At 37.7% G+C, this 15,152-nt stretch overlaps 1 protein-coding gene and 1 long non-coding RNA gene across 2 annotated transcripts; one reads left to right on the forward strand and one right to left on the reverse strand.

Annotated features, from left to right (window-relative positions):
* Nucleotides 1-1,434: 1,434 nt before the first annotated feature.
* On the forward strand, nucleotides 1,435-10,670 carry LOC116286510 (glutamine-dependent NAD(+) synthetase). Its single transcript, XM_031693043.2, is given in 9 exon segments — nucleotides 1,435-2,013; nucleotides 2,682-2,844; nucleotides 2,847-2,941; nucleotides 4,109-4,520; nucleotides 4,948-5,065; nucleotides 5,821-5,957; nucleotides 6,112-6,343; nucleotides 7,152-7,353; nucleotides 7,763-10,670. Coding segments are annotated over 9 exon segments (2,646 nt in total). The 5' UTR covers nucleotides 1,435-1,608; the 3' UTR covers nucleotides 8,645-10,670.
* Nucleotides 10,671-12,900: 2,230 nt separating this feature from the next.
* LOC116286512 (uncharacterized) lies at nucleotides 12,901-15,061 on the reverse strand. Its single transcript, XR_004195965.2, has 3 exons — nucleotides 14,933-15,061; nucleotides 14,464-14,536; nucleotides 12,901-14,016 (listed from the first exon to the last, which is right to left on the reverse strand). It is a non-coding gene; the product is annotated as an uncharacterized LOC116286512 (long non-coding RNA).
* Between the last annotated feature and the right edge of the window lie 91 nt (nucleotides 15,062-15,152).

A 15,152-nucleotide genomic window follows, 5' to 3' on the forward strand; every position in this document is an offset into this window, starting at 1 on the left:
ATTTAAAGGGCCCTTCTGTAAACGACGTAAGAATATCGGTATACTAGAAAAAGTTTTTTGTTTCATCACTACTTTCGTCACATGTTCCAAAAAAAAAAAAAAAAAAAAAAAACTTATAACAAAAAGATCTTCACAAATGGCGTCTTGGTATGCGATCTTTTAGATCTTGGTTGACACGAACTCGATCTTTAAAAAAAATTATGGGCCAACTTTGTGGAATATAAACGTAGAATGTAAACGTTTTTTCATTGTATATCGAATGTGCTAATAAAGATTTCTTCTGTTCTTTAGAGGTTTATATACCTTGTTTGAAGCAAAAGTGCTGCATTATTGTTCAATACATGACACTCACATCACGAAGGATCATTGGTTTCTTCTGTATGTCCCGCAAACATTGTCTTTGTTAGCTTCATTTTATTGCACTAGCGAAGGGAGGGTAATGGCACGGGGGGCACGTGTACACTAAAAGTTTGCTTTCAGTACCAGAATGTAATCATGATGCGGGATTCCTTCGGGAAAATGGCAAATCCTTTCCAATCCCCTTTAATCGAGACCTTGTTCTATTGTGTAATTTGATATCTTTTCTAATTTGTTTCTCACTATTGAATTACTCAAAGCCAAAGACCAATGAAGCAAAGATCACTATTAACAAGAAATAATGACGTAAGACGTTGCTATGACAACATCAAAACCCTTTTTATGCAATAAAAGTTTGTTTATTTAAAAAAAAATAACTCAGTAAACAAACGTTGAATTTTAAAAATCTGCTAAACTTAAAATTTTCTTATATACAATAAATCATCATTCAGTAAATCAGATTACCTTTACGATATTTACTCTGGAACAGGGTATGGTTGTCAGCGATTTTACTCTGGAGCAGGGTCAGGGTTCAGAGGGCTCAATCGGCACATCCCTACCCTAAATGGGCAAGAGTACCCCCCCCCCCTCCCCCCGGGAGAGTTAATAAATCAGTTGAAATGTTTATTTATTCTAGTGCATTTCTCATGTATATATATTTATTTTTTCCCATTAATATATTAATAATACTATTGTAAAAAGCATTTAGATTATATGATTATGCGCTTTTATAAAAATTAATATTAATATTTAATATTAAATAGACCATTTCACGGATCCCGTTACTCAACCTCAGCCTCGTCAGCGTGTAATATATTCTTTAGAAATTACCTACAACCTGTGAAATTTTTAAGTGTTTCACTTGTTCGTTGATGTGTAAATTCCTTTCATTACTGCGGACTGTAGTCAAATTTTAAAGAATAATTACACGCTGACGAGGCTGAGTAACGGGAACCGTGAAATGGATGGCCACGTCCCAAATAACACAAATTAACCAGGCGTTACTGTTCCCGTTGAAATTGTCCGAGGAGGAATAGTACTAATCTTTCAGCTGACAATAATCCGTGCGGGCTCGTAAGTTTTTTCCGGGTATTTTGAGCGGCCAAGTACTGTAAGAAACAGCTTTTCTATCTTCAAAAGCTGATTATATCATCAAATTCTTTATATCTAGAGGACATTTCTTGGTATTTATTAGAAGTGACCACTTCGTTGTATTTTAGAAAGCGATTTTGTTTTTGATGTTTTGATTTCATGATGCGTGGAAGAGTTACCCTTGCTACATGTTCTCTCAACCAATGGGCCTTAGACTTCGAAGGAAATGTTAGAAGGATACTTGAAAGTATTCAAATATCTAAAGATCGAGGTGCTTCCTACAGACTAGGCCCAGAGCTTGAAATCTGTGGTTATGGCTGTGCAGATCACTTCTACGAGAGCGATACACTGATGCATTCTCTTCAAGGTCTTGCCTACCTACTAAAGTCTCCCTTGACTCGAGGGATCATTTGTGATGTTGGGATACCTTTACTGCATAAGAATGTACGATATAATTGTAGAGTTATATTCCTCGATGGACAGATATTACTCATAAGGCCTAAAATGACGCTGTGTAATGATGGGAATTACAGAGAAGGTAGATGGTTTACTCCATGGACAAAGGTATAAATATTATTCATTATTAATTGCTTGTGATTAATCTTTAATTAATTCCAGGGCTGTCAACCCCCGAGATATTCAAATCTGGAGAATTGATAGGGAAGGGAAAGACGTCACAGCGCGTCAAAAAGCGCGCGAAAAGATGTCATTCGCTTTGTAACATTTGATTGGTTTATTTCTGACCAATCAGATTATTGCTTATATTACAATGGCCTGCTTGCAACAACAGTTTGTGAGGAATGTCTTGATTTTGTTAGCGATGTAAAATAACACAAACAACACAAAATAATTGGAATTTTATGGTTGTGAAAGTAGAGCCTCACAAGAAATGGTCAGCTTCAGCGATTAACCGGGAGATTTGAGACTCTAATCTGGAGACTGGGAGATACGGTCCAAAATCTGGAGACTCCCGGTTTATCCGGGAGAGTTGACAGCCCTATAATTCACACAATTGAAATGGCCTTGTTGCAAAAGCACAAAGAATTTCCTGGTAGTAAAACTGAAAACGTTTTCCATTTTTAAAATAAAAATAAATGAGGTTTTTTAGCATTCATGGTGGATTTAAGAATTCACAAATTAACAAATAAACAACTTCTTTTGGAAACAAATGTTGTGGTTTACTTCATCCTATATCTTAGCATATTTAAGGTTTTTTTCTTATTTTGCTATAGCAAAGAGTGATTGAAGAGTTCAAAGTACCCAAAATAATCTCAGAAATAACAGGACAGACTACTGTCCCCTTTGGCGATGGGGTAATCTCAACACCAGACACATGCATTGGAAGTGAGGTGTGCGAGGAGTTGTTCAGTGTTCATAGTAACCATGTTGCCATGGCAATGGAGTGGAGATTATAACCAATGGTAGTGGCAGTTACCATGAATTACGGAAGCTGAACAAGAGAGTGAAACTTGCAACAAGTGCGACATTTAAGGTATGGTAAGGTCGTACATTGTTAAATAAAGAGGAGGTCACATGGCAACTTGAGGCCTTGATATCAAGAATTTTAACCTTGGGGGGTGGGGGGAGGGCAAAAAGTACTTTTAAAAGAGGTCGCCCATTAGAAAACCATGTTTTAGGATCTGGGTGTCCAGCAAAGATCTTGGTCAGCAGTGTTTCCACGATTGAAATTACAGCCTGAATTTAGATTCAGATTCATTTTATTTGCACTCTTTTTTTAAGCAGTTAATTTTCAGTTCCTGGATTGAAAAATTAATGACTGAAAATAATTAGGAAGCTTTTTCTTTTATTCAAAAAGCTGCCTTGCCTTGTCCAGCTTCCCTGTTTGTGTTCTTAGGTGTCCATTTAACTTTCCACCGACATGCCAAGGGCCATGCCAGGTACCTATCATTCACCAGAACCCCATTCAAATAATCAAGGTTATTACCGTAAGGTACACCACCCTTGGTATATATATATCATATGCAAGACCTCGTATTACATGTAAATCTCCTTCTGCAAACCAAACCCACAGAATTCCAATTCAATTTATGTCCTGACTGTAATCAGCCCAAAGGTAAACAGTTTCAGGGTCTGATAAAATGCAGTTTGGCTTGGTTTAGGCTGAAAGTGGCTACATCTTATTCTCTACTTTCACATCCCCATAATCCTTTGTGTCTTTGGGGGGTAACCAGAGGGTAAAAACCCACTTATTTTGCTGAAGGCTGATTAGACAATGTTGACAATACCTTGTTTGGTATCCAAAAATAAAATTAAGAAGTAAAAAACGGAAAAAGATAGAAGCTTGAAGATGTTTTTAAGGTAAATTTTAAACATTTTTTCATAAGCCAATACATTTTCTGTAAAACCAAAACTCTTGATGATCTGTACGTGCAAAAATAACTTGGAATAAACTGATAATCAGTATTGTACAGATAAAAGCAGGTTTTGTATAAAATCAATTAAGAAACTTTTCAATTTGGGACAGTTTTTTGATCGGTTACCCCACCAAGACGCAAGGCATTATGAGGATGTGAAAGTAGAGAATAGTCAATTTTTTGCAGAAACTGGAGATAAGCATTTTAGATCTAGTGTTCCTACAGTAGTTCTGTAAACCATGGACTCTAAATTACTAAAGTATAGTTATCATATCACTTTCTAGAGTGGTGGTATCTACATGTATTCTAATTTGCGTGGCTGTGATGCCGAGAGAGTATACTATGATGGTTGTTCCATGATAGTAATCAATGGTGAAGTTGTTGCACAAGGAACACAGTTCTCATTACAAGAAGTTGAAGTTGTGACAGCAACATTAGATTTAGAAGATGTGCGCACTTATCGTTCCTCTTCTCCTACGTATGGCAAAGCAGCGGAATCATTGACGCCAAGCTTTCCACGCATCAAGACAGAATTCTGTGTAACTAAGGATGACAATCTTGCTATCCCAACCTCTCAACCAATCCAATTCCATTACCACACTGCTGAAGAAGAGATCAGCCTTGGTCCTGCCTGTTGGTTATGGGACTATCTGAGGAGAAGTGGACAAGCTGGCTTTTTCTTGCCTTTAAGTGGAGGTACTAATGCCTTTTATGTATTTGTTAATGTTAAAGTAGTGCATTGGGCTACCTGTGGGTCACAGTAGTTACAGGTAGACCAAGATCAAGAATAAACCCAGGCAACCAAGAATAGAAAACTAGAGTATTAATATGTTCATTATTCTTGGTTTTCATCTACGTCATCATTGCATTAAAATAAAGGTTTCATAATCTCGTAAAGCGGTCAAAACTACATATAATGGTCAACCTTCGAGGCTGTAAAGCATGTCATACCATGTGCTTGCTGTATGTCGGTATCGTATGTTTCCCACTCATGGAATAACCAATGGGAAACCACTTCAGTGTTACACTATGTCATACCACAGCTTGTATTGATAAACTATCTTTAATATATATTATTAATAATCATGATAATGTAATAAAGTTATCTGTATGGTTTTTGCAGGTATTGATAGTTCATCCACGTCTTGTATTGTTGCATCGATGTGTCATTTGGTTTGTGAAGCCATAAAAAATGGCGACAAGAAAACGTTGGAAGAAGCACAGAGGATTGTTCGTGATAGGTGAGTAAGAGGTACCGTGCTGGATGGATGGATGGATGGATGGATGAATGAGTGGAGGGAGAATGGAAGGATAGGAGAGAGGGATGGATGGATAGGAAACTGAATAAAATGAACATAGGAATGAACATAACAAGTGAGTTGATTGGCAATGAAGTAAATGAATAAATTAATTGATTTATACACCCATCAATGATTGACCTAATGAAGAACTGAAAAGTGAGTTAATGAGTGAATGATTGAATAAATGAATGGGCAAGAAAGAGAAGAGATAAATGAAATACAAAATAATAGGATCAAATGAATGAATTTTTGAATGTATAAATGAATTGATAAATGAATGAATGAATAAATGAATAAATGATAGTTGAATGAACCTTTGAATAAATGAATGAATATACAGCTATTTCAAAAAACATTGAAGGAGCACACAGCAAATGGCGATCAGTGATTGGTGATTGCACGACCGAAAGGCGCAGTGGGCATGCATCTTAACACAAATAATAAAAGCATTTTAAAAGGTTTTGTCGACTCTGTGAACACTAAATATCTTAAAAACAACAACTGTGTTATTGAGGAGAATAAGAAGCAGAAACACAAGTCATTCAAACTATTCTTGCATCTTGAAATGATCTATCAGTTATTGCCTATCACTTTATTACCTATCGCTGTGCACCCATTCAACCTTTTTTGAAATAACTATTTGGGAAAACAAGCAGTATGTAGTGAGTCATATTTTCCACCGTATTTCCTTTCAGCAATTACACCCCGACAGATCCTAAAGAGTTTGCCAACAGAATATTCGTAACCTGTTACATGGGAACAGAGAATTCCTCAGCAGAGACAAAGAAGAGAGCATGTAACCTAGCCCAGGAGATTGGCAGCTATCACTTGGGTATGTAGGACGACCTGTAGCATTCTTGGGAACAAGGTCCAAGCAACTTTGTAATAATTTGTTTTTGATAAATTTACTCATATTTTTATATTTTTCAATTTTTTTTAAGAATAACATTCCACTACTCCCATTATTCTTTCTTATTAATTTTTAGACATCAACATAGATTCTGTAGTAACTGCCGTTCTTGCTGTCTTCACTCTTATTACCTCGAAAATCCCAAAATTTAAGGTCAACGGAGGTTCGAACCAAGAGAACCTGGCACTACAGAATGTCCAGGCCAGATTACGGATGGTCTTAGCGTATCTGTTTGCACAGCTTATCATGTGGTCACGTGGTTTGCAGGGTAGTTTACTGGTACTGGGATCTGCAAATGTGGATGAGAGGTAAGCTTACTTTCAAGCAGATTTAATATGTCTGTGAAAATGTTTTGTCTCAGGCATGGTGTGGAATTAACATCATCCATCGCACCAATCACAGCATGCAATATCAATGGTCATCCAATCAAAATGCTCTCACGACACCATCACAGTCACTGCATGTCACAGAATGTCACACCACTCTGCAAGTTTTTCATGGTCATGCAAAAGCTGCTTTAATGATAGAATAGACCATTTTAAAATATGTATGATACTGGTGTCTTCCTTGATTACGGGCCCAGTTACTCAGGGCTAGCCTCATTTTGGCATCAGAATATTCATAAATACCAACAGTAAAGTAAATAATGCACAACTTCAACGACACCTACACTTTGAAATTCCACGGATCTTCACTGGAACGCATGAATATTCTACTTAAAATCGAGGCTAACCCTGAGAGCTTGAAACAGGGGAGAACTCAAAACTGGGGTGTAGACATGGCGTCGCAAGGTCACAGTATCACTATCAATAGCTCGTAACTGTGTGACTGTGCGCAAGATTCAGCCTAGGAATGATATGTGAATTGAAACGAAAATTTGAGAAAAAGAAGCAAAAGAGAACAAAAGAGAAAAAGAAAGGAGAGGAAAGGAAAAGAGGACGAAAAAATGAAAAGGAGGAACAAAAAGGGATAGGAAGGGAAGAAAGAGAAAGAGAAGAAAAAAGGAAAAGAAAAGAGGAAAGAGAAAAAGAAAGGAAAAGAAAAAATCACAAAAGAGAAAAAGGAGTGGAAGAAAAGCAATCAAGCTAACAAATAACTACTCTGTTTCGCTGTTAGCTTAAGAGGTTACTTCACAAAGTATGACTGTTCCAGTGCCGACATCAATCCTATTGGAGGAATAAGCAAGACAGACCTACGATCATTCATATTCTACTGCGTAGAGAAGTTTAATTTAAACTCCCTGATAACTATCCTTGGGGCACCCCCCACAGCCGAGCTAGAACCTCTGGTAGAAGGACAGATACGACAAACTGACGAGGTAGGTGGTAAGGTTTCTAATCTGTAGTAATTCTTCATATAAGTTCTAGCCTGCTACATTTGCCAGGTTAAAGTAGTTCATATATATTCATGTATATGGAGTGCTTAATTAGTCAATTTTCAGCCTGGAGATTCTTGATTTTTGTCATGCATCTAAACGTCTGATAGCATCACTGTGTCTTGATACACTTAGCTCTCAATTGGTCCAAAACTAATCTTACACATGATTGGCTGACTTGTGCTTTCTTGGTTTTTGATTGGGCGAAAGAGAAAACCATTAATGAGTCAGTTCTTCATATGGAAGTCCCATAGCTCATTATAAATTCCACCCTGATTGGCTTGAGAGGATGTCTCTCGTTAGCCAATGAGTCTTCCTATGTTATTCATGAAGAAATTCCTTGTGTTTGAAGGAGGATATGGGAATGACATACAAAGAACTCTCGGTCTTCGGCCGTTATCGAAGCTTCATGCGCTGTGGACCTTACAGCATGTTCTGTAAGCTGGTACACATCTGGAAAGACAAGTACAGCCCCGTACAAGTCGCTGAAAAAGTGAAGCTGTTCTTTCGTTACTATTCCATCAACCGCCACAAGATGACAACATTGACACCTGGTTACCACGCAGAAGCTTACTCCCCGGATGACAATCGTTTTGACCATCGCCCCTTTCTTTACAATATCCAATGGTCCTGGCAATTCAGCACCATTGATGACCACTTGAAGAGACTACGTGTAGCAGTACCCTCCCAACGACGTCAACAACAGTATCACCATGGTAACAACGTGTCAATTTCACAAACTGATGCCTCTTTATCCTCTGCTTATGTTTCTTCCACAAAAGTGAAGACTGAAAAACCTGATGGTGATTGTACGATGCAGCAACAAAGGCTCCATGTTAAAGCATACATGAAAAGAAATGCTAGAACCAGCAGCTTAGAGCTTCAGAATACAAGTTATGCAGCCCATTTTCCTGGGAAAAATGTTGGTGAATTGGAAGACAATTTGGTTGCTTCAACCTGTCCTCCATCATGTCCACCTGGTTGTCCTCCACCATGTCCTGCCCTCATTCGTATTAAACCAGAACCAGTGGAAGTTGAGTCGGAGTTGATTGAGATTCAGTACCCAAACCACAAGGATTGTATTTTCTCTTCATATTCTTGTGATATGAATCATCGAAGTGATTGTAGTCGGAGGAAGAGAGACATAACAGCGTTTCTCGACAGCTGTCAATCATCTGGTGACGTAAATGAAGAAATGAACAGGAAAAAATACTTACGTGTCTGCAATCAATGACAAAAGTGATGGATATTTTAGCCGCCATGTTGGTCAAATGATTTCTCACAAGTCTCTTTTAACTCTGGTTGGTTGAATTATTTCTCATATTAGTAAGTCTCTTTTAACTCTGTTATAATATCCGTGATGGCGGCCATGTCTTTTGTTATATCATCAATTATGGTGGCTATGTCTTTTGTTAGTTCATCCAACATGGTGGTCATGTCTTTTGTTATATCATTCAACATGGTGGCCATGTCTTTTGTTACGTCATCCAACATGGTGGCCATGTCTTTTCTTATATCATCCAACATGGTGGTCATGTCTTTTGTCATATCATCCAACATGGTGGCCATGTCTTTTGTTACATCATCCAACATGGTGGCCATGTCTTTTCTTATATCATCCAACATGGTGGCCATGTCTTTTGTTACATCATCCAACATGGTGGTCATGTCTTTTGTTACATCATCCAACATGGTGGTCATGTCTTTTGTTACATCATCCAACATGGTGGTCATGTCTTTTGTTATGTCAACCAACATGTTGATCATGTCTTTTGTTATATCATCCAACATGGTGACCATGTCTTTTGTTAGTTCATCCAACATGGTGGTCATGTCTTTTCTTACATCATCCAACATGGTGGCCATGTCTTTTGTTATGTCAACCAACATGGTGGCCATGTCTTTTGTTATATCATCAATCATGGTGGCCATGTCTTTTGTTATATCATTTAACATGGTGGTCATGTCTTTTGTTATGTCAACCAACATGTTGGCTATATCTTTTGTTGTACATCATTCAACATGGTGGCCATGTCTTTTGTTATGTCATCCAACATGGTGGCCATGTCTTTTGTTATATCATCCAACATGGTGGTCATGTCTTTTGTTACATCATCCAACATGGTGGCCATGTCTTTTGTTACATCATCCAACATGGTGACCATGTCTTTTGTTATATCATCCAACATGGTGGTCATGTCTTTTGTTATGTCAACCAACATGTTGGCTATATCTTTTGTTGTACATCATTCAACATGGTGGTCATGTCTTTTGTTACATCATCCAACATGGTGGTCATGTCTTTTGTTATGTCAACCAACATGTTGGCTATATCTTTTGTTGTATATCATTCAACATGGTGGTCATGTCTTTTGTTATGTCAACCAACATGTTGGCTATATCTTTTGTTGTATATCATTCAACATGGTGGTCATGTCTTTTGTTATGTCAACCAACATGTTGGCTATATCTTTTGTTGTACATCATTCAACATGGTGGTCATGTCTTTTGTTACATCATTCAACATGGTGGTCATGTCTTTTGTTATGTCAACCAACATGTTGGCTATATCTTTTGTTGTACATCATTCAACATGGTGGCCATGTCTTTTGTTACATCATCCAACATGGTGGTCATGTCTTTTGTTATGTCAACCAACATGTTGGCTATATCTTTTGTTGTACATCATTCAACATGGTGGCCATGTCTTTTGTTACATCATCCAACATGGTGGTCATGTCTTTTGTTATGTCAACCAACATGTTGGCTATATCTTGTTGTATATCATTCAACATGGCGACCATTATCCGATCAACCAACATTCGTTTTTTTTAACGGTATTCATAATAATAATAATGATAATAATAATAAACAAAAAACAAACGAACAAAAAACAAACAAACAAAAAAACAAAACAAAAACAAAAACAAAAAACAAAAAATTTAAAAAAACAACAAAAAAACAGCTTCATAAAACTAATGAGTGGGTATCCTGTAGAGCCGCTGCCCCGGCGCATGACTACACGCCTGATGATGAAACCAGCCAGATAGTGACTCTTTATCATTGATATTTGCAGCGTGAGAAAGAAGTGATTCCAAATAGCCATGTTAATTTATTTTATATTTATATTATTAATCTGTAAACACAATTTGAATAATATAGCAATATTCCATTTATGGACCAAACTCAGTGAGCACTTGTAAGGATGTTTGATCCGCATGTCAAAATAAACAAGAAGCAAGAAAAACAAGAAACTTTAATTTTGAGTGAAAATTAACATTCGCTATTGGCTTGAACTCGATTTTTATTTAATGCCATTTCTCTAATAGTCAAAATTATAAGCTGCAACTTCACCTTGCTACTAATATCAAGGTGCTCTTTATTAATTTCTGCTGGTTTTTTTTTTTTTGTTTTGTTTTTGTTTTTGTTTTTGACACAACTGCTTGACTTAAGGTGAAATGGTTACATGGCATCACAATCATGCGTCTATTTCGAACCAATCAATTGAGAACACGTCTGACTTCCCCTTACGCGACCTGTTATGTGAGTTCCACTGAAGCTTCGACTTCATGCCATTGAATGGGAGTTAAGGGAAGGTATGTTTTTTATTGGGGGGTGGGCGGGAAGGGCTGGCTAACTCGATTAGCTTTTCAGCTATTTTAGGTAGCTGTGCTCGTTTTTTTGCAATTTTTAAATTTATGTTTCATGGAATTCTTTCCTCCTTGAGTGCAAATAAACTATTGTGTTGTGTTGGCTGGGGACTTCAGAGAGGAGGGTTATCAGTAATAACTTGAACTTTTTGAAGGATCAAACTTATTAATTTCGAGAAAAGCGGTTTCCTTGCAGGGCCTTATCAACTATGAGGCAAGCTAGGCAGTTGCCTTGGTAAAATGTCACAAATACCCCTCGGAACTATGGCAATCACTTTTCCGAGGGTTACAATTTCAAAATTTTCCGGGGGTGCATTACTCTGAACCGCGCTAGTTGCTCCCGCCTTTGGCGCTCGTTTGCCTCGGTAACTGTAGTAACCTGGGTGCGAGTCTCGTGACTCAGAGCGCGGGAATCCTAGAGCAGCCATGTTGTTGAGTTGTTCAAGATTAAAGCACTGAATTGTACCGTACTCGAGTGCTACTTCATTAAAGTACCTAATGAGGGTCATGAATTTCTTACTGAATGAAAGGGGGAGGGCAACAACTTTTTTTAAGTTTATTTTTATTCCCCCCCCCCCTCCCCAAAAATAAAAAACGTACCTTCCCTAACTGAGGTTTCAAAACGATTTAAGAGCGACTGTCCAGAAATATCGAGCAAAATCGAAAATTTGTGGCCACAATCAAAAAAATAAAAGCCCTTCATTTTTGGTCTGTAGACACTGTTTGATGAGTTTATGAACGTACTGGGGTCGGTTTTTCGATCTACGTAAAAAATCCGGATTTTTTTGAAAAAAACGATTTCACCCCGTGTCGGTCTAAAAATTGCTCAAGAAACGGCTGCGAATTACGCTTTCAAAACCATTCTCGCTCCAAGAGTGAAAACCCAAGTTACAATCAAATTTGCAACTGAATTCAAGAAAAGGGGTGTTGAACAATTGTTCCAGGTGATTTTAGACGTTTTAAACTAAACTTTAGAAAAAATTGCATTCTTCCAGCACAGTTATTCACAGTCTCGATTTTACCTCACATTTATAAAAGCGATTTTCGCATGTGGCCATTCTCCAATTTTTACAAAACTCAAGCTGTACAATGTTCAAATAATAAAATAACACGAACTACAAAAATTAGTTTGGGTTTTTCCACAGGCCTTATGAAAACTTTATGCGAAGTTGGAAAAATTTGCCATGTAAATATGCAAATTAGCAGTTTGTTTACATCTCCACACCACAGATCACGGCCGCGAAAAAAGTCATCTAAAATAGTTTTTACAGCTTATTAATCCAAACATTAGCCTATCTAAGGACTATAAGCATGATTGGCCTTTGTTATTATTTTAAACGATTATTTGTTGAAGTTAAGCCTACACTTCCGGTGTTGAAGACACTCAGCTTGCTTGCCTCGGTGCGTAGTAAACTTAGTAATCATAAATGACTGTTAACATGCTCTATAAACGTTACTATTCCTCACTAGTGGTATCCAGCTTATCACATAGTATTTTCACATACTGAGTATGCTTGAAAGTTTGTATTACTTTGTAAATAAGCAGGGATCAAACCTGTCAAAGCGGATTATGTGAGCTGATGGCGTGACAAACGACAGTTTATATATATATACTTTAAAACGTTTTTTCTTTTTTCTCATAGTCTTATATCAGATTTACGCTTCCACGAAACCAGGCGAGTGTATCATACATTCGATCTATTGTACAGCCATGAAGCTAGTGGGGTAGGGTAGGGGGAATTGTATATCAGGCTACAACTGCACTCATTATACATGTAACCAATTTTAAACATGACTTCGATCAAGCAAGAAAACATATGACAGCTAAAAAAAACAAATCTTGATAATGAGTGATTCTCTTTAGTTTATGCAAAATCACAAGATGTTCAGGCAATAAAAAACGTACTGTACCAAACGACGTCACGTCCGGCTCCGCGCAAACTGTCGTTTTCAAAGCCAACATTTCAAAAACTTAGCCGCCATATTGAAATAGCTCTACAACAGGAAGCCCAACCAATGAAAAGTACCTCAATAATGGACACTTAGTGGATTTTCTAAAAAGTTTGCTCGAAGACAGGCCTTCATTTTTTGATACTCTCTAGATTTAGTTGACCTGGAATTACAGTGGAAAAATCACCGATTTAGAGTTTTTAGATATTCGACGATATATTTCGATCGAGTTTGTGACACACTGAGAACCACTGAGGGCGTACACATCATACTAACCACGATTATAAGCACCTTTGATTATATACAATATAGGAAGTGCGCTCTATAATTCATAAATCATTCTTACTACAGCGTTATATACTAGCCTATACCGGAGTAACTACGACACTCCTGTACCAGTGACTGACAGGGATAGCGATCGTGACCCTATACCGGAGTATCTACGAGATTTCTGTACCAGCGACAGGCATGATAGTGATCGTGACCCTATACCGGAGTATTTACGATATCACTGTGCTAGTAACTGGCAGAGATAGTATTGTGACCTTAAAGCAGAGTATCTACATCTTTGTACCATTGGCTGGCAGGTATACCTTCAAATCACATCGTCTAGTTTACTGACAGTTTTGGATGTGACCGTCATAATTCATACCAGGGTTGTTAAGGTACAGTGAAATGGTCAACTTGCTTTAAAACTGCCTTTGTAGTGCAGTCTATCGATCCATCGCTCTGGTTGTTCAGTTAGAGTGGTTTTTACAATGTCGTAGCCATCCAGTATTTCAGCATTGCCATAACAGTAAACTGCCAATAATTTATAAAATTAGGGCGGAGTATGCTCTAAAGTTGATAAGTCGGGACTACTCTAATAAGGCTAAAGCACTGGAGTCATGACTTCCCATGAATAAGAGCCAGAAATTTGTACCATTATTATTATATTAGGAGAACCAGAACCAGAATAATAACAGCGTTAACCAGCACTATGGGAACAATGTACTGTGCGTATCACCTAAAATGGACAGGAAAAACAACAAGTCAAATAAAGTAAAACATCAGTTTTTGTGGAGACCCAACACACTCTGCGGGTTCACAATGCCACTCGAGGCAGTGATTGATATTTGACTGAAGGACAGGCCTGGGGGGTTCTGATACCCAGTGATGAAAAGCAGAGAGAAAGGATAGACATATTGTACGCATTCAGAACGAGTACGTAAGAATTGTTTCCGTTTTTTTTATTTGTTACATCTTTGGATTTAAGGCAAATAGCGGTACAAGTTAGAGGGAGAGTGGGAATGAGACTATCCTTAGTCCCTACTCTGCTAATGCTAATTGACTACAGTTTGAGGATGAAATCAAGTTTTGACTGACTGCAAACGACCATGAATCATAAGATGTTCCATGAAACGACCACTGAAGGCCACCAAGAGACATTGTAAACTCATTCTCTTGTACTTACTTAAATTCAGACCAACAAAAGGAAAGAGATGACTTGAGATGCGTACCATTATACCCCATTTTGGTCTGCGACTCTGCAAGATAAAATAAAATGGATAACGTTTTTTTTTTTTTGTCTTTCTGTGGCCTTCATACGAATGGGTCACAAATCTCACATACCACCATAAGCCGTTCTGACAAAATAACCACTCTCAACAGACCGTTCTAGCTTTTTGCTGGATACAAACTTAGCCACACTTGCTTGTGTATAGTGTTGTGTATAGATTAGTGAATAAGGAATCTGTTCACCGCAGAAAGAAGTCAAGCCTAGGCCTGATACACACACAGAGAGCGCATAAAGATTACATAATCACGCGTAACAACGTTCAATATGTTATCAAGGTTTATTAATGATGGGACAGCAAAATCACGAACAATGATTGAAACTTTATGGAAATAGACTACTCCTTGAAGTTATTAGGCTATGTTACCTTTAACTGCAAAGGTTTCTTGATTATTTTGAAGTAAAGGAGACGAACAATCGCTACTCCTTCCCTCTTTCGACTCCGCCATATTGAATATTTACAAGAAAACCGCTGATCATTACACAGGTAACCCATTTCTGGCTGCTTTTGTGTTCTTTCTTGGGCTAAATTTTATCGATCGTTTTGCTCTTATTAATGCTATCATATTCTTAGCCTGCGTGAAGCC

This window comes from Actinia tenebrosa, unplaced genomic scaffold (genome assembly GCF_029948245.1).
Source record: "Actinia tenebrosa isolate PJP-AT-01 unplaced genomic scaffold, QUT_ActTen_1.0 PGA_scaffold13__45_contigs__length_12533684, whole genome shotgun sequence".
NCBI lineage: Eukaryota > Metazoa > Cnidaria > Anthozoa > Actiniaria > Actiniidae > Actinia > Actinia tenebrosa.